This window comes from Ictalurus furcatus, chromosome 15 (genome assembly GCF_023375685.1).
Source record: "Ictalurus furcatus strain D&B chromosome 15, Billie_1.0, whole genome shotgun sequence".
Taxonomy (NCBI): Eukaryota; Metazoa; Chordata; class Actinopteri; order Siluriformes; family Ictaluridae; genus Ictalurus; species Ictalurus furcatus.
In genome coordinates this window covers 20992326-21016344 of record NC_071269.1, presented here as the reverse complement: position 1 = coordinate 21016344, position 24019 = coordinate 20992326, and the positions used below count along the sequence as shown (strand labels likewise).

The following is a 24019-nucleotide window of genomic DNA, read 5'->3' as shown; positions in this document are numbered from 1 at the left end:
GCTGAGCCCAGATTCTTCTCCATTAATTTTTTTTTTTTTTTTTAATGAACTTCTAAATATACTGTTTCGATGCTTGTTTTTTTTTTCTTGCATATGAGGACTAATTGCTTAAAAATGTTAAACTTGGACAAAAAGTTGGATTTATCATTAAACTTACCTCAGGTGTGATCACTGTTTGCAGGACTAACAGACCGATTAAATGTCACACTTTCTGGCTATCTAACTTGAGACTAGGTTAGTTTGGTGTCGCTTTAGCCAAAGGGAGGCAAAATTAAGCAGTGCTATTCAAAGTAGATTATCTGTCATTATGCTCTGCTCATATCATATTGGTCCTAAATATAAATGCCTTGCATTGTGTGTGTATATATATATATATATATATATATATATATATATATATATATATATATATTTGTGACCCACCCCTAGTTAATTTTCAGGGTGTAGTTAGGCATCTATCTGGCAACCCTGATAGAAGTAGAGCGCTTCACTCTCACTAATTGTCCCATAACAGCCGAGCAATGCTGGGGAATAAAAATCGGAATTAAACGGTCATAAATATGAAGGTAAGAAGAGATTGATATCTGGATTATTAAAAGTTATTTGTTTATTTAAAATAGCGACATTTTGTAGCTCTGGTTTCTGCGCGACGCCAAAAAAAAACGCAACATCCGCTTTATTGGTCACTTTTTTAAATTAATTCAGTACCTACTGAATTAATTACACGTTTAATTACATGTAGAATTAACTGCACGTTTCTTTAAGCCAGCTTCTTTCTAGGTGTAAGATTTATAAAACATTTAACATTTAAGAAGTTTATTTAAGGGGTTTATCGTAGTTAACATTTAATAGTATTTTTTATTTTTTTTTAGACCTCTCAAAGTTTCCTTCCTGTCTAAAAACTTTAATCAGTTTTTAGATTGTGGGGATAATTAATATAAAATATGTTTAATAAATATAGCTACTGTTGTAGGAAAATGCACGCTATTTATACCGCCTCCATTAAAAACCGCGAATATCGTTAGGCAACACAAAAAAAAAAAAAGTAAAAATAAAAGCATTACAACAAAGAGACACTATAACCGCAGCAACTGACCTCGCTGTAGCATATAACTCCACGTTTACTTGTGAGGTCTTCAGTTTCTTTTGCCGCTTGGGAGCACTTTCAGAAGCACTACGCTTATTGCACTTTAAACAATGCAAAAAGTTGAGAGAAACGCGAGATACACCGCACATTGAGAGAGAAAACCGGTGAGTGAGGCAGTACCGAGACATGAGCGCACAAACTTTTTTACAGAATGTAACTTTTTATAATAAATGTGTTTTATATTTAAGGTAGTAGCTGATCAACAAATGAATACAGTTTATGTGTTTATGCCATTGAAATTATTGATGGCAAACTCGGGAATAATCAAATCCGTGAACGTTAAACCCGCGAATGTGGAGAGCCAAGTGTACACTCACCGTCCACTTTATTAGGAACACCTGCTTTCTTAAGCAGTTATTCCAGTGTTCGAACTGTCAAAGTTCTTGGGCTGGGGGTTCGATGAGGAAGACACACAAAATGTGCAGTGCTTGAGAAGCACTGCCATAATAGATGGACAAAGACATTTCTCCATGTAGAATCCATGCAATAACAAACTTAACACTTTTTTTTTTTTTTAATGCAAATTGACCCCAAATCGCTCATTTAATACTTTGCATTAAGGCACAGTATTGGAAGAATCCTCCCCCAAAAATAGTAAATAAAAAATAAATAGGACATTTTACATACTATCTATTCTATTCATCCTTTCTATTAGTGCTATGAAGAACACTGTTAAAAAACAAACTGTACAAAATGTACTGTAAAATACTGGCAGCAGGGCTTCCAAGCGGTTACCAGTTGTAATTTTTACAGTGACCTTACTGTAATTAGGGAATACAGGAAAATACTATGTGTACATATATAATCATTATGTATATTTATATTATATAATATAAATATATCATAATATATTTATATTATATTTATTTATATAATAAATGCATTTGCAATGCATTAATATCTTGAAAAACTGGTCAAAATTTAAAATATAACTTTCACATATACATTAATAGACACTATGTGAGAACATGGCCCTAAAAACAATGCAGAGTTAATTTTGTACATGAAAATATTTTATTCACTTCACAACTTCACATATTGGCCAACATGGCCCTTCAAACAATACAGGAATAATACAAACCGCATGAGCTTTTTTTTAACAACACAAGTTTATCAACATGGTCATCATAAAACCAAAAGTAACAAAGACAATATTTCAAGACTTCATGAACAGGCCAACATGGCCAAACAGCAACGCACCAAGTGAGCTAAAGTAAATAAACTGCTAAACTTCTGAACTAGAAAATGTTGAATGCTTCAGGTTCAGATCCTGATCCATCTGAGGGTCCAAAGAGTGGCTAGAAATTTTGAAAAGAACAAACAGGACAATATATTACATATTATAAATAAATAAATAAATAAAGGGACTATAGGTCCAGTTAGAGAGAGGGAGGGAGGGAGGGATGGTAAATACAGTTAGAGGGATGATAGATACAGATAGAGTTAACGTTTTTGAATACCATACTGCATTTGCATTTACCAAATTCCTGTGAAACTTAATAAACCTTATATATCCCCAAACAGTATCAGATTTATGTGCACAAATCCGGCATGGGATCTTCTTGAAATTTATGCGTATGGATGCTAGCCATGTTTAATTCCCCACACTCAGAAAATAATGCCATCAGGAGACAGACATTAAAATACAAAATACATATGCTTAATGTAATATTCACCAATAGTGCACAAAGGTTTAGAGTAAATCTGAATAAAACCGTTTATAGCTGACTTACTTGAAGACTGGGCAATGCGCACAAAGACCGTCATGGAGATGAAAGGGGACAAGGCAGAAAGTTGCTTTCATTGCTTACATTTAAACAACACACGGAAATACGTTTTTCATGCTAATCTGGCGCTGGACCACATGGACACCGGAGCTACAAAGCGCGCGCGGACGTGTAAACACAGCCTCAGTAGAAAAACATCTGTGAGCCCACAGTTAAAATCTATTGGATTATTGCAATAAATCACTTTTCTACAGCCACATAAAAATAACTCATTACGGTGGGCTCGTGCTTCCGCGAGATCACTGTGATAAGACCGCGGGCAAATTGGTTTTATATGGACGTTCACTGCATATTAAAGCTTCTCTCGAATGTACATTTGCTTACTCCGGAGTGGGCAGAGAGCCGAGTACAATTGAACATATTGCAAATTTTTTTTCCCGTTAATGCGATCTGAAGATAATCTTGCGAAACGCAGGTCATCCGCGCTTTATAATAATGGCCATTAAGGGGCCGTCTAAAAAGTGCATGACCTGGGCAACTGTGTAAAATTCTACCAAGGTTATAGTCGTCTACTTCACAGGATATCTAACGTATTGAAGTGTTAGGATACAGTATAGACACAGTATTTGTTTATTGTTTTATAGCATATATTCTATTAATGACTATTAATGTTATACATTTTTATTGCACATAAACTGATTCACACTATATTATGCTCCATTCTTCTTATCAAAGACAACTCTATTTTAATCAAGGGTTTTTTTTTTTGTTTTTTTTTAGTTTTGTTTAAAAAAAAGATCTAATAATAAAGAAAAAATAATTAAAATTCAATAACTTATTGCTCATAGGAGTTACACGTGCAAATTTGTTTATCGGAAAACCAAATGCGATAAGATAATATAATATATATATATATAATATATATAATATACAAACAAATTTTTAAAAACTCAGTTTGTAAATTTTTTTTTTTTTTTTTTTTAGTTAAAGAGAAATAAATAGAGATGCACCGATGTATCAGCCGATAAATGCTATTTTTCCTGCTATCGGACGATAGTTTAAAAACATCCGATGATCAGGGCCGATTATATCCTGTTAATCAAAAGAGGGCGGGAAAACGCATCGATTTCGTGTTGTGTGTAAAGATGATGTCTCTTGTGTGGAATGGCGACAAAACTGCAGTTTGTAATCTCTGTAAGCTATGCACCGCAAAAATTTTGCACCGAAAATGAGCAGCAGTGAAGCAATGAGTCTAATTTTTCCCCCGTGCTAATAATGAGTGACAAAGTAGTATATATTGCACAGAAAAATATATTTGTAGAGTAATACATTTCATATCCAGTTAATGTTAATATATAAAAAAGTTGATATTATATATTAGTAGTTTGATGTTCAGTGATGAAGTAGAAATGCTTTTGTTTGTGGTGAGTGAATGTGAGACTAACAGGAAGATTTTTAGAATTCAGTCAATGTTAATATGAATTAATAACATTCAATAAATTAAGAAATCTTACTTTAATCTTCAGAATTTAGTTCATGTGTTAATGTTAATTAGAGTAATGTGTTTTCTGCTTATGAGACCAGTTACAGTGAAACAACTTGTTGAAATTGAGATAATAAAGTTTTTTATTTGCATTTCCTTCAGAATTGTGGAATTAATTATTATTAATTTAAAAGAAGGCATAAAAGCCAGAACTATCGGTATCGGCCGATATCACCCTGAATAATCGGTTATCGGTATCGGCTGAGAAATTTAGTATGGGTGCATCTCTAGAAATAACAATTGAATAACTTTGACTGAGTTACATGTGTAAAAGCAAATGCAATAGTTTATTATTGCTACCAACTACAACAAATAGATTTTTAAAACTCTGTAATTTTTTTTATTTAATTAAATTTTTTTTAATCAAAATTCTTTAACTTTTTGACTGCTTGAGTTGCACAGAACCAAATACAATAGGACACCGATCATTAGTGCTACCAACTACAGCAAATATATTTGTAAAAACTCAGTTGTTTTAATTTTTTATAATTAAAAAAATAATAATAATAATAAAATAAATAAATAACTGCATTAATACATGCATTTGATTTACATGTGTAACTCGTGGTCAAAAAGTTGTTGCATTATTTTTTCTTTTTCATTTTTTAAAATAAAAATAAATTTAAAAAACAGAGTTTTTAAAATATATTTGTTGTAGTTAGTAGCAGTAATGGATTGTATTATAGTGCATTTTGTTTTACATGTGTAACTCAGACAGTCTTGGACCCCAAAGCCTTACCAGAGTCCTTACCAGTGCCTGAACTTGTGTACATGATATACTGTACTGATTCAAGACCTACTGAACTAGGGAGCTGTTTGACACATACCCAGTGTGATCTCAGTCACTTTAACTGTGGCATGGATGTTGCTACGAGATGGGCTGGTTTAAGTATACAGAAATTGCTGACCTTTTGGGGAATTTCATACACAGCAGTCTCTATAGAGTTTGTACAGAAGGGTGGGTGGGGAATAAAACATCCTTTTGAGCAGAGGGTCTGCAGGCTGAAACACCTCGCTTATGAGAGAAATCAGAGGGAACTGACTAGACTGGTCTGAGCTGACAGGAAGCTAGTCAGGCAAATAATCACTCTTTACAAATGTGGTGAGCAGAAAAGCTTAAAATGCACAACACAAGGGATCATCACACTGAGGTGGATGGGCTACAGCAGCAGAAGGCCACTTCAGGTTCCACTTCTTTGAGGCTATCATGGGCACAAACTCATGCAAACTGGAGAGTTAAAGACTGGAAAAAGAACGGGTTATTTTATAATCTTCAACTGTCCAGTTCAGCTAAGTTTGTGCCCATGATAGTCTCAGATTCCTGACAGGAGTAGAACCCAATGTGATCTTTTGCTGTTGTAGCTCATCCAGCTCAAAGATTGATGTCTTGTGCATGCTGAGATGGTTTTCTGCTCTCCACCATTGTAAAGAGTGATTTTATTTTGAGTTACTATACATCAACAAGGCATTTCCTCCCACAGAACATGTGCACTCATGCACCATTCTGTGTAAACTGAGAGATTATTGTGTGTGTGAATCCCAGGAGATCAGCCATTTCTGAAACACTCAAATCAACACTTCTGGAACCACCCATCTGGAACCAACCACCATGCCATGGTTAAACGGTTAACCTGTATCTGCATGATGTTTGAATTTCATTGCTGCCACATTATTAAGAATGTAGAATGTACAGATGTTCCTATTAAAGTGAGAAAAAAATATATATATAAATAGACATGCTGAATCTTAACATTTGAAGTGGCTTACAGGACACTTGCAGCAAATTATGTTTGCTGAATCTATCATCTAAAAATTCTGTACAACAGCCATATGCTACCCCATCTCTATGATCTACAGGTCATCATGCATGTGTGGAGGGTGAAGGTTTTGGTTAGTTTTGTGATGCTAGTATTATTCGTAGCTGTTCTTCATCACTGGACTGCAAGAGCTCCAACTGTGATACACAGTCAAAAAAGTCTAGATTCCACCATAGAGAAGCTTCTTGAACGTAATAAACAGTGGAAGAACAGTGACAACCATATTCCCTACCACCTCAAAGAAACCACAGCACGGTGAGTAGACTCTATTATGGCACTCTGACTCTGGAATTACAAACTGATAAAAGTCTCATGAATATTTAATAGTTACAGGTCCTTCAGGCATGCATATATAATTGTCTTTTATTGAATGTTTTGATCTTTTGTTTAAAAACAAATTACAAAAATACTCTACTCTCATGGATATCAAACAATTGCAAACAACTGCAGGTTTATAAAAAAATCTTTGTTAAATATAGGTGTGCAACAATTATTGGCACTCTTTGTCAATACTTTATGCCTCCCTAGCTAGCTCCCTTTGCCAAGATAAGAGTCTTCTCCTATAATGCCTGATGAGGTTGGAGAGTACATGGCGAGGGATCTGAGACCATTCCTCCATACAGAATCTCTCCAGAGCCTTCAAATTTCGAGGTCCACGCTGGAGGACTCTCTTCTTCAGTTCACTCCACAGGTTACCTATTGGTTTCAAGTCAGGGGACTGGGATGATCATGGCAGGACCTTGATTTTGTGGTCAGTAAACCATTGTTGTGTTGATGCTGATGTATGTTTTGGATCATTGTCCTGCTGGAAGATCCAACCATGGCCCATTTTAAGCTTTCTGGCAGAGGCAGTCAGATTTTCATTTAATATCTGTGGATATCTGATTGAGTACATGATCTCATGTAGCCTAACAAAATGTCCAGGTCATCTGGTAGAAAAACAGCAAAACATTAAAGCACCACCACCATATTTAACCGTGGGCATGAGGTACTTTTCCATATGGCTACCTTTCTGTGTGCACGAAAACCATGTCTGGTGTTTATTGCCAAAAAGCTCTGTTTTGGTTTCATCTGACCATAGAACCCGATCCCATTTGAAGGTCCAGTATTGTGTCTGGCAAACTGAAGACACTTGAGTTTGTTTTTGGATGAGAATAGAGGCTTTTTTCTTGAAACCCTTCCAACAAACTTGATGTAGGGTTATAGTTTTTCTGCAATACTCCAGCTGTGATCCTTTGAGATTTTTTGTGCACTTGAACCATCCTCTTCACAGTGCGTTGAGATGATATAGACACACGTCCAATGCCAGGTTGATTCATAACATTTCCAGATTACTGGAGCTTCTTAATTATTGCTCTGATGGTGGAAATGGGCATTTTCAATGCTTTTGCTATTTTCTTACAACCACTTCACATTTTGCAAAGGTCAACAGCTTTTTGCTTATGCATGACTAAGGGAATTTGGCATATGTGTTACCTCCTATTTATACCCCTGTATCTCTCCTACTTATGTTTTTTACTTTGAGAGGTGACAATCCTGCATTAGTGAAGCTAATCTTGACAGCCACTGCAGAGTGTTCTCTGAGACCAGAGCATGCAGAGACGACATCTCTCAAGATGCAGCCATTGCAGCAACATCCATGTCTGATTCTTCCCCTGTGGAGGGTTGTTGGTCCTGAGTGCTGTGTCTCACATATATGACACAACGTCTGCCCTGGTTGGTTTGTTTACCCTGTGGTGGTGCTGATATGGTTGGCTGTTTGTAAGTCAGTGGTTTGTAGGGATTTCCTTCTTTAGCTCTCTGGTTGGAGACTGAAAAGGTCACAGCAGACCTTCAGTAGAAAGGAGTACTTGCCAAGAAATACCTTTTCATGATGCAAACACAATGTTCTTGTGGGGTCAGGTTTCCAGAATGAAGTCCTTTGAAGAAGCTCATGATCGGTTTCAGGAAGATCAAAAAGTTTAGTGAGTCCACATTTTCTGATAAAACTCTTGCTGTGGCACTCAAATGTATTCCAAAGCTACATTTGTGCATGGTGAGGTGATATCAATGATTCTCTTAAATATACCCTTCACATTTTACAATGAGGAAATTCTAATAAACAATCCAGGTGAAGCAGATCTTGGTTTATTGTACACACGTGTGGGGAGAGCTACCACACAGCCGTAAGAAGCATTATGTCGCTATGATACCGCATATTTGAACTCTTGGTAGCTCAGGAAGCAGATGAAATGAACTGAAACTGATTCAAATACAGAATCTTATGAATACACTACTAAGCAAGTTATTGTGCCTAAACTTGACCATTTCAATGTATTTTTGCACTCAGATATTGTTAATCAGGGTTTGGAGGGTTAATTTAAAAATGTATTCTGTTATAAATTACTTCATAAAAAAATGTAATCAGTAAAGTAATCCAAGTATCACAATATGAAAGTAATGTCATCTGATTATTTTTGGACTACTTCAAGACCACATATGTAAATAAAGTCAAGAGAAAAGCAATATGATCTAAAATACTTTTATTTAGAGCTTAAAATATGATCAGTATGTTCAGTGTTTGGATTTGTTTTAATAAAAAAATAAAAAGATCACTGTCCCTGATGTGGGAAACATTACATCTCAAAAGCTAGGGTAACCGTATTCTGGTTTTCCAAAAAGAAGACGCCCTTTTCCCCCCTTTTTTGGGGTTGGGAGCAGGGGTGTTAGCTGAACTGTTAATCAGCGTACATATAAATATATTGCTTGCAGTATTGTTATATTGTTTGAAGTGATCTTCCGGATTTCAAAAGCCAGCTGCGCTTTCGGACATCTAAGGTCATCAGTTTGGAATCGACGTGGCGTTAACCTCTCTGTGAAGCTCTGTATGTACAAGGCCGTCGTCCTATCCTCCATGCTCTATGGCTCGGAAACTTGAACCGTCTACCAGCAGGACGCCAAGAAATTGAATCACTTCCACCTCAATTGCTTTCGACATATACTCGCCATCAAATGGCAGGACAGAATCCCAGACACTGAAGTTCTGGAGTGAACAAAAATACCCAGCATCTTTGCAATGCTGAAACAAATTCAATTGCGCTGGGCCGGTCATGTCAGCAGAATGTCAGATACGCGCCTTCCCAAACGTATCCTATACGGCGAACTTGTAGTTGGATTACGATCTCGAGGTGGACAGAAGAAACGCTTCAAGGATACTCTGAAAATGAACATGAAGGACCTCAACATCAATCATAACAACTGGGACATTGTTGCACAAGATAACACCTGGCGTAGAGAAGTGAAACAAGGAACCGCAGCCTACAAAGAAAAAAAAAATCGACCAAGCAAGAAGGAAGTGCCAAAGGCCCATACTCCAACACAGGAAACAACCAGTCTGCTCACATTATGGTCGCATATTCGTTGCCTGCATAGGGCTTCTTTGACATTTGCGTGTACATAGAAACGCTGCTCCACTTCAAACTTTTCCATAATGGAGGTATAAAAATGGAAAACTGTGGCCTTCGTTGAAATCAACGGACAAACTCCTATATTGTTTGCATGCATTTTTTTTTTGTTGTTGCATGTGAGAGCGAATTGCTTAAAAAATGTGAAAATTAGACAAAAAGTTGGATTTATCATAAAACGTGCTTGTTTGCAGGACTACCAGACCGATAAAATGTAAAACATTGAATAGAATGACCCACCATTTACCAGTAAATTTGAAAAGACTATGATTTACAGACCAAATTGGCAAAAGAGCTTTAGCACCTCACCTTTGTTCTCCCCCTTTGTGGCTTGACATAGAAAGTAAGGAACATATGCTGATTTATAAACTCCTCGTCCATTCCAGTGCTGACTAACTATTTCCCATTATTGCTGCATCTGTTTTGTGAGTTAAATCTGCCCAACGATATGCATAGAAAACCTTGTGATTGTGTAAAAAAAGCCCAATATTTAAGTTGAAATCCGAGAAATTCTTTATTAAACTTAATGTGTCATTTTACTCCGCAGAAATGAGTGCGTTTGTAAAGGAGACACATGGCATATTAATGTGCCTTTTGGTCACCTGTTTTTTCCTTGGGTGGATGCTATGGAGTTGCAATCTGCATTCAGAGCCTCAGAGTTGGAGGAAATGAAGCAGCGTCGACAAAATGAGTACAAGAAGTTCCTGAGAAGGTGAGGCGATAAATAGCAACCAGCACCATGCTTTGGTCAAAGTGTTGTTTTTTCTTCATTCTATACCTAGTGAGTACCTGCATGTTTTCCTGAACTGAAATGTCTTTCTTTTTCTGTATCTCAATCATAAGTACAGTTCTACCATTTTGAAATACGGCTCAATGCAAAAGTGAATTGGGAGGAATTGCATTTAAACATTTTTTTACAATGCTACTGAAATTTCACTACTTTTACTTTAATAAATGAAATATAAAAATGAGAAATATGACTATGAAAGACATGTCTGTCTTCATACCTGCCTTTCTACAGCCATTTTGGCAGCCATGTTCCTTATAATGGTTTCTTATCTATTTAATGTGATCTTTATAGAGAACCCAGGCAAGTTTAGAAAGTTAATTTAAAAAAATGTTCCATGTTGTTTTGGGGGAAATAGTTGTATTTTCCTAGTAGAAAAAAAACCCACTGTTGGTAAAAACCCAGTTTTTCAATGCTTTAGGCTATTTGCCTGAATACAGCCACAACAAGTCAAGTTGGTTTTATTGTCATTTCAACCATATACAGCTGGTACAGTACACAGTGAAATGAAAATGTTCCTCCAGGACCATGGAAACAACACACTAACCACATGAGACGACAGAACTAAGTAAGACTTACACATTCTACATAAAGTGCACATGCAAACATGTGTAAACAACACAAGATGGTACATAACTACTAAAACAGGACAAAGTGTGACAGTGTAGTGCTGATCAGTACACAGTTCTAGTGTGAAAGTGTTAGACCAATTGGTGTGAGAGAAGGTGTGAATTACAGAGAGGGGTTAAAGTAATGCAAACATGCACGCACATGTTGCAGTATTAGAAAATAAGCACATCATAATGAAACTAAAGCAGAATCCTGGGCATTTTCTCAAATTTAGGTCCAAAAAAGAGGACATGTCTGGGGGGGGGGGGGGGGGGGTAGGGAGGGAGATGTTCCCCCTAACAAGAGCATTTCAGAGAACAATTTGTTTTAATTTCTACCAAGTTAACTTTATTAACCAAATTAAATTTATTTGCTCATGCACCAGGAGGTTGCTCATGTGAGCCACGACTGGCAAGAGAGAACCAGAACTATAATCAAGCAGCAGTCTATATTGTGTTGTCAAATTAATTTCTTTGGTTTTAAATGAAAATAATTGTAATCCTGACAGTATTCCCATTTTTTGCAAAGTGTTCCTGTAATCTGATTACTTTGTTTTTGACGTAACTGTAACGGATTACAGTTACCAGTTTTGTGTATCCTGATTATGTAATGCTGTTATGTGTATTCTGTTACTCCCCAAGCCTGGTTTTCACAGACCACCACACATATTGTTAAAGTGTAAAAATCTTTACATTCAAAAGTCTTTTTATTTGCTTAATATAGGTGCACATGGATTATTGAAGTTGCACTAGTCAAACAATTTGTTCTTTGACTTTAAATAACCCCCTTAACTCCATACAACTTGTACAGACCTTTCTAATAGCTTTGTGGGAGTTATACAACCCCTGGCAAAAATTATGGAACAAATTATTGTATTGTCACACTTCAAGGATGCTCACCTGGGATTTTTACTTATAAACAAATCAACAAATCACAGATATGACTAAAAACAATTTTTCTTTAATAGATGAACATCCTGGCTTCTTGAAACTTGAAAAATTATGGAATCACCCAATGTTGAGTCATCAACAAAAAAAAAATCACAATTAGTACTTTGCTGCTCCTGCTCGGGCTTTTATGAACGCCTGAATTCTTTGAGGCATGGACTTCACTAATGAAAAACAATATTCTCCATCAAGCTGGTTCCAACTTTCTTGTCATGGACGGATTTATTTTTATTAATTTTTTTTTTTTAATTCCACTATAAATTTTCAATAGGATTAAGATCCGGACTGTTTACTGGCTATGCCGTTGAGTTGATATGCCTTCCTGAAGAAAAGCTTTAACACTCTTTGCTCTGTGGCAAGATGCATTATCATTATCATCATCAAAACCAAACCTATTTTCTATCGCTGCAACCCCATGTCATAAATGAGTGGGGAAATTTGATTGTTTTCTTCAGACAGTAGTCTTTATATGTTTCATTAGCACAGCACCAGACAAAAGTTCCAGCATCATCTCCTTAGACAATGCAGATGCGTGATTCATCACTGAATATCACTTTCATCTAATCATCCACACTCCATGATTGCATCTCTTTAGCCCACTGTAACCTTATTTTCTTCAGTTTAAGTGTAAGTGCTGGTTTTCGTTTGGATTTTCTACACGTAAATCCCATTTCATTCAGCCAATTTCTTACAGTTCTGTCACAAACACTGACTCCTGTTTACGCCCATTTGTTTTTCACTTGTTTTGTTGTGCATTTTCTATTTTCAAGGCATATTGCTTTGAGTTTTCTATCCTGTTTGCCGTCTTCCTTGGTCTACCCATACATTTTCCTTTTATAACCTTCCCATTTTGTTTATACTTGCAACAAATTTTAGACACAGCTGACCAGGAACAACCGACATCTTTTGCCACACTCCGTGTTGGATTTCCTTCTTGAAGGAGTTTTATAATCCTTTACATATTTTTTAGTTAACAACTCTCTTGTTGGGGCCATATTTCCTTTCAAAAAGTCCAAGGTTAAGGTCTGTAAACACTTTCTCTTAACTGCAGACTAATTTGCATTTTTAGACTTGTGCTGGTATTTGTTTTAGAAATGCAAATTACAAGGTGATTCCAATTTTTTGTCAACATTGAGTGGTTCCATAATTTTTTTTTCTCAACATTGAGTGATTCCATAATCCATAATGAGTATGTGGAAGTGTGTGTGTGTGTGTGTGTGTGTGTGTGTGTGTGTGTGTGTGTGTGTGTGTGATGGTCCATCAGTGTCTCCATGCCTTCTGCCCAGTGTTCCCAGGATAAGCTCTGTACCCACCCTGACCAGGATAAATACATAAATGAAAATAAATAAATAAATAAATTTTATCTGCTCCACTACTTCCAGGATATTCTGTGTAATGTGTTTTCATACTGTGATCAGTGTTCTTTCTTTATTTATTTATTTATTTTTGACTTGCAGCTCACATACAGCAGCAAACCTTCTCGTTGTTGCTGAGGCCAATAGTCCTCTTCAGTACCCCACCCAGGGTGTGGAGGTCCGTCCTAAAAAGTCCACCTTAATTCCTGGTAAGTGCCACCATTATAAACCCGTCACTGAATAGATATTTAAAGTTAATTGTATGTAAATTTGTCCTGGGCATGAGTGGATTTTTAAAAATGTCTGGAACCAAGTTTAACATGTATGCTTTTCGATTTTGCACAATGTTCAGAGATCATTGTTACATTTGTGGTTGCTTTTTATTCACATCATGATGAATTCTCAAATCTGATTGGTCAGAAGGTGTTGATTAATTTTCTATACCAGCAGCACTCATAATAGTGCCTACTATCATTCAAATCACAGGTTTATATTGTACTTGTTCTAATATCTTGTTCTTGTTAATATAAGAACTCGTCCACAGTGAGTTGTACGGCAGATGCGCCACTGATTAATGAAATTAATGAGAATGTTATTTAACTAGGAAAAATGTAGATTTGTTGATATGGTGAAGCTTTCTGTACAGAGATGTTTAACATCTATGGAAACAGCTGCCAGTGTCACTGTTTGTGAGACGAGCAAAACAACTGAGCACCTGTGACAGTGGAATTTGTAGTTGTAGAAAATAGTCACACGTGTATCAGTAAATTTGAAGTCACAGAGAAAAATGCTTTAGGACTTGCAAACTTCTAGAATTTTATCTCTCCCACAAATGCAACATAGCAGTTGTTCAGCAACACAGCACCTTCTCAAATCCTTCATTGCAGGTGCACAAACCCTATTCCACAAACTACAAACTCGTATGCTCACGTTTTTGCTACAGAGAATATGGTGCAAAACACTTGCAACAGAGTTTTTTTGTGCTTTTTTGCACAAATCGCAATTGCACGAAATTGTTTTGCACGGTCTTTGGCAGTGATGTTTGTTAGTAAATGAGACTTTTTAGCTGTGCTCATGTTCACACGTAACTCGAAGAGGGCTTTAGCTTAATGCCATTGTGATGACATCACATGATGCATCTTGTACAAATCTGTGGAAAATCTGCGATCATTTTGAAAAATTGCAAGCTCCTTTGGATTTTGCAGAGTTTGCTTGATTTTGTGTTCATTTCTGCGAAAATGTGAAGTAACAGACAAATTTTTCACATCCGCAAATCAGTATGTGAATTCACGCAATGACAGTTGCACACCTGTACAATATTTTCTTACAAATAGATTTTTTGGGGGATATTTTTCTAGCATAAACACAATTCAATAACTACAACTGCTTGAATCTGCCACTACGAGCCTCGAATGCTGGGGGGGTTTTTACGCTCACAAATGACAAGTTCCACGAGCTCTCACTTTTGCACAACATATCTCTGTGAAATGTAGTGATGGGTTATTCATGGACTATTCATTCTTTTTGAAATGGGAATAACAAGTTGTCTCAGAGAGTGATTTGTTCATTTGTGTTGGCTGTGCATGCGCAACATATTTTTCTATATTTGTAACATGATAAACTGCATAGGCCCCTGTACAGGAAATTGGAATAAATGAGTTCACTTCCTGAGTACTCTGGTTTCTTGTGTCACGTGAAAACCACATAGGCTATGCATAGGAACCGAAAATGAATAGATAAATTGTTGGATGTTAGGTAAATTAAAAGTGTTGAGGGTGGTAAAACCTTATTTTCTGAAGGTGTGAAGAGGATGTGTGATCAACATGGTCTCATACTTAATTTTTTTTTAATAATTGCTTGTTTGCCTTTAAATGCATAGATTAGTGTGCTGTGTCCATTTATGTTTTGTTTTATTTCAGTTTTCTTTTGCAAGTCCTAATGTAATTATTTTTTCTTTGTTCTGAGGGTTGGGTCTGAAACTTATGTCAAGGCAGTCTTATTCAGTGAGTTTTCCAAATGTTCTTCTTCATCTATGTTTACAATTGCTATGTGGTTTTTTGTTTTTTACATTTGGTTTAGGGCGTTCCTTGTATATATGGACTTTGCTATAGTAATGTTGACCTAAATCTACCTCTCTGTTTGTTGCAGGTAAATTTAACTGCCAGCATGGGCACGTTTGACGTAACAGCCTTGGTGGATGATGTCAGCAGAAGCGGAGAAGGAAAAATGCACATAAGCTTTTCCAGCCCACTTCTATCTGCACTTAACAGACAGCTGCAGTTTGTCACTTATACAAATACAATTTTTCATCCCAATACTGCAGACATAGGTGAGCTGCCATATAGCTCAAGTCTGGCTATTGAATTGTCTTGGCTATTAAAACTGTAACAATGTTATCAAGGTGACTGATTAATATGTATTTTTCCATTCTCTAGTCCTGTCTTAAGAAATGGTAGAAATGCTTACATATTTTGCATGAGAATAGATGATTTCTTGGAAGTGCATAGATGATCTAGAAATAAGATTTTTATTTCTATTTGAAGTTTGACATCGTATATATTTTTTCAAATATCACTTAAACTGGGGGGCACGGTGGCTTAGTGGTTAGCACATTTGCCTCACACCACCAGGGTTGATGGTTCAATTCCTGCCACAACCCTGTCTGTGCAAATGTTTATATGTTCTTCCCATGTTTCAGGGGTTTCCTCTGGGTACTCCAATTTCCTTCCCCAGTCCAAAGGCATACATTGTCCAAAATTTCCTTAGTGTATGAATGTGTGTACGACTGTGTGAGATTGTGCCCTGTGATGGATTGGCACACCATCCAGGGGTGATTGGCATGTCCCCTGGGATAGGCTCCAGGCTCTCCGCAACCTAGTAAGGATAAGCAGTATAGAAAATGGATGGATGGATGGAATCACTTAACCTTGTCTGGTTTTAACTTGTGCCATTTTTTTGTAGTCTTGTATGGTTGTTTTTTATTAATCTGACTTTGGCATTGACAATTAATCCCTTTTATTTTTTTAAAAACAGTGCAGTTCGAGACTGATGGATTCCAAGCAGCCTTCACCATTAAAATCCGGCATGCAATCACTCCTAAACTCTATTATCCTGGACCTAGTGGACCTAAAGGAGGTAATTCACACTGGTCTTAATGAAGCATAATTTAGCACATACAAATGTTTTCAAAATGAACAATTGTGTTTCATTCATTTTTACTTTCCTCCTGTTGTAGAATACAACATAAGCGCACTTGTGACCATTGCTACGAAAACATTTCTGCGTTATGACAAGCTGCAAGATTTGATTGACAGCATTCGACAGTTCTATCCAACGGTCACGATAGTTATAGCTGATGACAGCGAGCATCCTAAGCCTGTAACTGGCCCTTACATAGAGCACTACACCATGCCTTTCAAAAAGGTAAAGAGTTTTACTGTTCTGTAGTGTAAAATAAATGGTTGGGTGGCTTATTGTACAACAGGTATGGATTAACCATGGATTTAATCTAAGAGCCATCCTTTTGATATTAAAATGTCCCTTCAGTATAATGTCTGAATAGTGTCATATTACAGACTCTAATCCTAGCACACAAACAGTTGTGCCTGACAAGCTCTTATTTGTTAAGTGTTGTCCTAGCAAATGTCAACACAAATACTGTATTTCAACTATCTTAACATGGTAGAGTAATTTAGAAAAAAATGTAATATTAGCTTTCAGTTCAGTAATCATGGAAGTAGTTTTGTTGCATGCAGTTATGAGAAATAGATAGAATCGAACGCATCATGTTCATGGAATGTATCAGGCGCACACAGCAAAACAGTCGTATAATAAAGTGCACATACCAACAGGTAGTTTTTGCTATGTCACATATACTAAGGATAGCATGGACTAGTTGACTAATACAGCCACTTAATATGCTGGATATAGTTAGCATGGTCAATATGTGTGATATAGTTAGCATGTTCAAATGTAGGCTAAATTAAGACTAGCATGACCACCACAAACTGCACTGCTAACTATGTCATGCTAACTGACAGCTAATCGCAGCAGCGCGCACATTTTTTTAAATTATTATTATTTTAACCCTTTGTTGACATTATGAACTGAGTTCAAATGATGTGGTGTTTCATTACCTTGGCATGGCAGTTTGTTAATTTAAAATGGGCATATTAATAGAGATTAATAGAAATGTTTTTGGGTTTGTTTGTTTATTATGCTAGTTCCTTGTTAGCCTTGATGACCTTTCATTTTAAAGCTCGTTGATGATTATACATTATTCCATTCAATTCAGTAATATTTGTATAGCGCTTTTAACAATGGGAATTGTCCCAAAGCAGCTTTATAGAAATATATAAATTCGGGATATAGATTTTAAATGTATGAATTTATAGAACCATTTAAATATTTCGTCCTGGTTGTCAGCGTTGTTCTTATGACAGGATCATTATGGGTTTTTCTGAGGGTTTTTTTTTTTTGCATGCATGCATGCAATCTAACATGCATTATGCTGCCAAAGCTTGCTGATTTTATAACTAACCTTTTAAAGTTTACCACAGGGTTGGTTTGCTGGGCGTAATCTCGCTGTCTCTCAGGTGACGACTAAGTACGTGCTGTGGGCGGATGATGACTTTATCTTCACCTCTAAAACAAGGTTGGAGAAAATGGTGGATGTTTTAGAGCGCACCAGTTTAGACCTGGTAAGAGGAACACATTGACTTTGGCTTTGCTTTTTACTCTCTGATTACGCTGACCACCCAAGTCAACTTACTCTTGCAAACAAAAATGTTCTGACTTGTTGCCAGTTTGCTTAAATTGCACGTAAGTAGTGATAGTGAAATGAGGCTTTCCGAAAAATAGTTTTGAACCATTGTGTTAAAAACTGGTTTGCAGCTAAAGGTTCATTCATAGTCTACATGGTGAAGAGGATGTCATGCACTCAACCAAGACACTGTTAATGGATCTTTTCAATGTGATGTACAGTATCATGTACATGTATGTTTAATAGTCTGGTTTTCCCAAACTGTCTGTAATGTTTATATATTTCAATTGGCAGGTCAGATACTGTAATGTATGTTTCCAGTTTTTGGATGAAAAGACTATTTTTATTAAAGTGCTCCTTGATTAAAATACTGACTAAATGATACATTGATGCCACTTCTCATATTGTGTGTTTAAAATATGATTGTGTAAAGAAGGGAGTGTGGGATACAATTGAACATGCATGCTTTTGCTACTGTGTGATGTACTGTGCGTGGTATTGGATTTGTGTCAAATTTAGACACAATGTTGACTTTTCGGAAGTCCACGCAAAACCAGACCGAACCATTTGCTTTGGCTACCAGGACCATGGGGCTGGACCAGTCACTGTGAGACTCCTCGATGTAGATTCCCCTCCAAAAGATCTGGAACCACAAGGCCAATTCTATTGTTTTCACTATACATTTAGGTTTGAGATCAAAAGATGAATGAGATGATGGATCAGAATTTCAGCTTTCATTTCCTCATATTTACAGCTAGGTGCTTTAAACAACTTGGAACATGGCAGCTTTTGTTTAAACCTACTAATTTTTTTCCAAGTGACCAGTAATATTGGAACACGTGAGTGATGTCTTGCTGTTTCTTGTTGCACCAGTGTGCCCTGTTAAATTGATTGTTTAAAGAATGAATAGGTCTTAATGTCTACTCTTGGATTGAGCCCTAGTTTTCACCTATGAAGACTGCATTTGTTAATAAAAAATGATAAACCAATATGAAGACCAGATAGCTGTCTGTGGGAGAAAACAAGAAAAAAATCTATCAGAGCCCTTGCACAAGCATCGGCCATAGCCAGTACAACAATTTGGAATGTCTTTAAAAAGAAAGAAACCACTGGTGTACTAACAACCAGACATGGAACAGGGTGGCCTGGAAAGACAACAGCAGATGATAACGGAAACATTGTGAGAGCTGTGAAGGAAAAACAAAAAAAACCACAGAGAGTGATGTCACCAACAGCCTTCAAAGGGCAGGGGTGAAGGTATCACAATCCAACATTTGAAGAAGACTTCAAGAGCAGAAATATAGAAGCCATACCACAAGATGCAAACCACTCCTGAGCAGTAAGAATCGGCCAAATTGGAATTCTCAAAGAAATACAGAGATGAGCTGCAAAAGTTCTGGAACCAAGATTAACCTTTACCAAAGTGTGGAGAAAGAAATTCTGTTCATGATCCAAAACATAGACACTCCTCAGTTAGGCATGGTGAAGGTAGTGTCATGGCTTGGGCTTGCATGGCTGCTTCTGGAACCGACTCACTAATCTTTATTGATGATGGAACTCATGATGGTAGTAGCAGAATGAATTCAGAAGTTTACAGGAACATGCCAGTTTACAGAGAAATGCGTCCAAATGAATCGGGAGTAACTTTATTATGCACCAAGACAATGATCCAAAACACACTGCCAAATCAACAAAGGACTTTATAAGGGGAAAAAGTGGAAGGTTTTAGTCTGGCCAAGTCAATCACCAGACCTTAACCCACATGAGCAGCATTTCACCTTCTGAAGAGGAGACTGAAGAGAGAAACCTCCTGAAACAAACAACTGAAAGAGGCTGAGGTAAAAGCCTGAGAAAGTAACACAAGAAGAATCCAGCAATTTAGTGACGTCAATGACTACGTTTACATGGACAGCAATAATCTAATTATTGACCTTAATCTAAGTAAGGTAATAATGTGATTAAGGTGTTTACATGAGTCGCTTTTAGAATACTCCTGTCATGTACCCGTTTTACATGTTATTGATCATAATTAGATTAAGAGCCCGCGTCATTACGTCACCGCGCCACGCCGTCCGACGTCCCTCCGGAATTTCACGTATCAACATACAGTTGGTCTTCGTTATGGTACCGTATACAGTTTTGGGTGTTTTTATTTAAATTTTTTACGAACGCTTCAAGTGCGGTTAATTATTAGTCATGCTATAAGTGCAAATAGACGACTGCTTGAAGCCGTGGGCTGCGTCTCAAATCGCATACTTACCTACTGTATAGTAGCCGAGATGCATGTGTTTTTCCCCACTACAGGCCTATAGTAGGCAAGTATGCAGTTTGGGACACAGCCGAACTCTCTTGTTCGCCGTAAAACGTAAAACTGCCGTGTGTGATCGTGTCCTGTCGCAAAATGCGGTGAAAACGCTCACACGACGTTCATAATGTGATTAAGGTGTTTATATGTCTGTAATGCACGTCCATAATACGATTAAAACAGGAGTAATCTCCCGTCTTAGTTCGATTAGAGCTTAATTAGATTATGACCATAATTAGATTAAGGTTGCTGTTTACATGGTAGTTTCTTAATCAAATTATGGTCTTAATTAGTTTAAGAGTGGATTATTGTTGTCCATGTAAACACAATCAGTGAGTCACAGGCTTGATGCAGTTATCTGTTCCTATGCCTTTGCTCACCTAAAACATGGGTGGTCTGATACAAAAGGTTTTATGTCGTTTAACACATCTAGATGTAAATACCAGGAAATAAAAGCTGAAATGCTAAACTCTCATCTCATATCCATCTTTTGATCTCAAGCCTAAATGTTTTTGGTGTATAGCACAAAAAAAAAAAAATGAATTGGTCTTGCATTTACAATAGTTTTTAGAGAGGACTGTAATTCTGTAATATTACAGAACTATAAATGACTGTCCTCAAGACTAATTTATTTACTTCGAGTAATAATACTGATGTAATTAATTCATGACTTAAAGCTATGTTCATGAATGTAGGATAATTTGCATCTCCTACCACCGAAAGCAAGTACGCCTGAGACCCTATGACAATATAGTGATATAAAAGGTTTATCTACCCATGTATTCTAAGTGTCCTTGTGTGTTTGTTTGCACACACCCAGGTTGGAGGAGCAGTCAGGGAGGTGACAGGATACACTGCAACCTACCGCAATATCATCTCATCAGAAAAAGGTGGAGAAGATGGAGACTGTTTACACATTAGAAGAGGCTTCTATCAAGCTCTTGAGGGCTTCCCTAATTGTGTGGTCACGGATGCCGTCATTAACTTTTTCATGGCGCGTACTGACAAGGTGCGGCAAGTGGGCTTTGACCCTCTCCTGGCACGGGTCGCACACCTAGGTAAGCAGTTTGATGTCAAATGAAAAAGTCTGTCACATTTATTGATAATTATGTACAATGTATGATGTGATGTAAAGGTTCTCATTTCACTTTTATGTCTATAAAAAATCTCCTCCCACTCTAGAGTTTTTCATCGATGGCCTTGGTGTTCTCCATGTGGGTTCCTGTGATGATGTTATAGTCAACCATGCATCAAAGATCAAAGGGATGCTGCCATGGGGACAATCAGAAACTGATAAGGCCTATGCTAAGTTACGTTATATCAACTACTCAAACAACTTAAATGGTCTTTATTACTTCAAGAACCACTTCAAATGCTTAACGAGTAATGCTTAACTGTGATCCTACCCATTTTTTTTTACTACTGTCTCAATGTCATTAAGACATTACATGCAAATTTACAGAGGTATCAATGAAAAAGAAGACCAAACATGACCATGTACCTAAATAACTCTCTCATTTTCTTTTTCTATGGATTCCTCTGAGGACTTTTTTCCTCTGGAATATTGTTAACAGACCAAAAATATAAGTAAAGCTTTTGAACTGTTGTGCTTTTGTACATGTATGTTGTTGTTGTTGTTGTTGTTGTTGTTGTTATTATTATTTAAATGTGTTATTTTTTTATATTTGATGTTTAACACACTTAGTAAAATCTTATTTTACTTTTTTTATTTTAAAGATTTTTACAGTTCTAAACATTAGTTCTTCATGAGCCGTTTACTGTAACATTTACCATAGTGTTGGTTTCCTGGGCATAATCTCACTACCTCTCAGGTGACGACGTGCTGTAGTTAGATGATTTCATCTTCACCTCTAAATTTCCAGAGTCTGTGGAAAGTTCATGGATGCAGGACTGTTTCTTATACTCATAGAGGTCTTTTTATTTAATTTTTTATGTATTTGCCTGCAGTATTTTCTAATGAATTTAGTTGGTTCTATTTCCCAAAATATAAACAAACTATCAGTATAATTTAAACCACCACAATCCTGACCAGGGTGTATTCCACAAAGCTAATAAAAGTGGAGCTTATTTGAAAAAGCCGTGCTTGACTTCGTGCAATCCAGGAGGCTTAATGTGTTCGATCAACAAAATTCAGGTATAGCTTATTTCCCTTAATTCAAGCCAGAATTTGGCAATTAAGGCTCACGCATACTTATACAAGCAGGCCTAGCAGTCGAGTGAAGATATAGTGAAATGGCAGCGAATAAAAAAGCCACTTGTTTCACTCCAGCTAAACAACTTATACAATGAGTATAAAAGCTTTATTTAAAGCAACACCGACTACGGCTTACAGCTCAAAAATCCAGTATCTCAAAATACTAGAATAAAGAATTTTATCTCACTAATGTTCCCTACAGCCATGCTCCAAATTCTAGTGGAAAGTCTTCCCAGAAGAGTAAAGGTCATTATTGCAGCAAAGCAGGGACCAACTCTCTTTTAATGCCCATGGTTTTGGAATGGGATTTTCAGCAAGCACATACACCCATCAGCCATAGCACTAAAACCCCCTGCCTAATTTTGTGTGACCCGCTGAGGCACGGACTCCACAAGACCTGGGAAATTTGAAGGCCAAGTCAGCACCTTGAACTCTTTGTCAGGTTCTTCAAACCACTGAACAATTTGTGTGGCAGGGTGCATTATCCTGCTGAAAAAAGCCACTGCCATTAGGGAATACCATTGCCATGAAGGGATGTACTTGGTCTGCAACAATATTTACTGTAAATAAGTGGTACATGTCAAAGTAACATCCACATGAATGCCAGGACCGAAGGTTCACCCAAGGTTCAGTGTGTGGGTGAGATAATCAGGTTCCCCATTAAATTAACATTCATAAATTGATATTCGTAAAAAATATCGATTCTTCGATTTTAATCAATCTTCAATTTAATGAAACGATATCAATTCTTAATGCGCGTGCTTTACTTGAGAGGGTGTGAATATTATCTGTAGTTCGCCTCTCGTCCTGAATATGGCGCCATCTGTCATGTTTTGAATTTTGAAAATGGTTTTTCAAAAAAAAATAGTTCAAGTTGTTAAGGAATTTCACTGTTTCACATTTGCAACGTTTTTATTTATTTTTTTACAGTAATGTGCAGTTTGTGCTTACCTTGTGTGCATTGTATGCACATATTTACGATTTCTTGTTACAATGTTTGTCACTAAAAGTAAAAAGTAATTAAACATAATTGTGTGGGCCCTATTGTTGAAGTAAATGTGTATTTCAGTAATATAGCTAAGTAGGAGAGTTTCAGTTACCAGCAGTTATATTAAAACATGGATTCCATGTCTGCAAAACTAAAAATTCTAAATGAAATACTGATAACTAATCAATACTGAATCGAATTGAAACCATATGAATAAGAATCTAATCACCAAATTGGTTGTAATACCCAGCCCTATTCATAACCCAATAATGCAGAAGTATCCACAATCACCCATGGCAAATGATAAATTAACAAACAGACAAAAAAAAGATACAAAAAAATTAAAGATGATTATCAGATTACATTCCAAATGA

The 24019-nt window shown here is 36.6% G+C and overlaps 1 protein-coding gene across 7 annotated transcripts; it reads left to right on the top strand.

Annotated features, from left to right (window-relative positions):
* The first annotated feature begins 465 nt into the window (after window positions 1–465).
* On the top strand, window positions 466–23695 carry LOC128619300 (beta-1,4 N-acetylgalactosaminyltransferase 1-like). Of its 7 annotated transcripts, XM_053643395.1 has the most exons (12): window positions 476–566; window positions 6339–6489; window positions 6767–7950; window positions 10225–10389; window positions 13478–13584; window positions 15341–15378; window positions 15524–15704; window positions 16409–16510; window positions 16611–16798; window positions 17935–18075; window positions 21263–21500; window positions 21625–23695. In XM_053643395.1, exons 4-12 carry the CDS (start codon window positions 10304–10306, stop codon window positions 21834–21836), a joined length of 1293 nt encoding a protein of 430 aa, XP_053499370.1. In that variant the 5' UTR covers window positions 476–566; window positions 6339–6489; window positions 6767–7950; window positions 10225–10303; the 3' UTR covers window positions 21837–23695. The 7 variants fall into 7 exon arrangements, with proteins under 7 accessions (XP_053499366.1, XP_053499370.1, XP_053499369.1 ...); XM_053643391.1 differs by lacking the exon at window positions 6767–7950 and having other exon boundaries at window positions 466–566; window positions 6275–6489; XM_053643394.1 differs by having other exon boundaries at window positions 6339–6985.
* The last annotated feature ends 324 nt before the right edge of the window (window positions 23696–24019 follow it).

Excerpts from the sequence above, each read along its gene's own strand:
- LOC128619300 (XM_053643390.1), top strand. The coding sequence starts at position 6,248 with ATGCTACCCCATCTCTATGATCTACAGGTCATCATGCATGTGTGGAGG. Across the intron at positions 6,490-10,224 it reads CTCAAAGAAACCACAGCACG|AAATGAGTGCGTTTGTAAAG; the intron begins GTGAGTAGACTC and ends TTTACTCCGCAG. Across the intron at positions 16,511-16,610 it reads ACCTAGTGGACCTAAAGGAG|AATACAACATAAGCGCACTT; the intron begins GTAATTCACACT and ends CTCCTGTTGTAG.